Source organism: Plectropomus leopardus, unplaced genomic scaffold (genome assembly GCF_008729295.1).
Source record: "Plectropomus leopardus isolate mb unplaced genomic scaffold, YSFRI_Pleo_2.0 unplaced_scaffold4748, whole genome shotgun sequence".
In the NCBI taxonomy this organism is placed as follows: domain Eukaryota; kingdom Metazoa; phylum Chordata; class Actinopteri; order Perciformes; family Serranidae; genus Plectropomus; species Plectropomus leopardus.
The window spans coordinates 1-1,076 of record NW_024652088.1 but is presented as its reverse complement, the minus strand read 5'-3'; the positions used below and the strand labels follow the sequence as shown (position 1 = coordinate 1,076).

At 42.8% G+C, this 1,076-nt stretch overlaps 1 protein-coding gene across 1 annotated transcript; it reads left to right on the top strand.

Moving 5' to 3' along the window:
• Window positions 1-77: 77 nt before the first annotated feature.
• Window positions 78-418, top strand: LOC121939398 (transcription factor Ovo-like 2; the record flags this gene model as incomplete). The annotated part of the gene is made up of 1 exon (XM_042482413.1): window positions 78-418. A coding segment is annotated over one exon (335 nt), but the record flags the coding sequence as incomplete, so codon positions are not given.
• Window positions 419-1,076: the final 658 nt, after the last annotated feature.

The window sequence follows — 1,076 nt, the reverse complement described above, 5'->3', positions numbered from 1 at the left end:
AATCTGATTGCATAAATCCTCCACACAATCATGGACAGGGAAACCTAAAGTCTGTCTTCTGTCTCCCTCTGCTGCAGGTATCCGTCCCTACAAGTGTGAGCTGTGTGAGAAAGCCTTCACACAGCGCTGCTCTCTGGAGTCCCACATGAGGAAGATCCACGGCGTTCACCAGCAGTACGCCTACCGCCAGAGACGCTCCAAGATCTTTGTGTGTGAGGATTGTGGGTACACATCAAGCCGTCCTGATGAGTACTTCCTGCATGTGAGGCAGTGCCACCCCGGCAGTCCCGCCCTCCGCAGGTACTACCGCCGCCAGGCCCACGAGAACAGCAGCTTTGCCTCAGCAGAGCATAAACTCAACCCCTATCTGCTGTACTCGAGCCCTGCATACTACATGGACGGAGCATTCTGACTCTCAGATACACTGTGTTGTAGCTGTTCTATCACTGAAAATAAAATTTGTTAATTTCAATGAATTTTTAAATTTTTATCCAACACAGGCCATCTGTGTATGTGCCCTTGTGCTTATCATAAGGAAAAAGGCTACGCCTGCACACTTACTCCATGCCACAGTTTAACATTTCGATCCTGCTTGGATCTTCGTTGGGTCAAATGACCAAATAATCATTTGACCTGCAAACATCCAAGCAGGATGTCTTAAATAAACCTTTGTGGCATGGTGTTAAGTGTGCAGGTGTAACCTTATTCCTCCTGGCAATTTTATTTTATTTTTTTTTTCGGTAGCCCTGCACCTACGCCATGTGCGTATAACTACCCTCTTTTTTCCCCTTGTGCTTTTACCTTTTTTTGTGTTCATTCATCACTTCATCAGTTTTGATCACCATTACTTTTATACACCTGGTTCATCAATTGAAGTGTTTCTTTTCTTTTACTTGCCCCATATTTACTTTTAAAATTACAATGAAGGATCAAAAATGATTCTTAATGCTTTATCGTTTAATTTTCCATTTTTCATCAAATTCAATTCAGTTTCAGGAATCAACTGACCAACTGAATCATTTACTGAAAGTCAAGAAAACTAAACCTCAGAGTGCACGTTAAAGCAGAGAGTATAT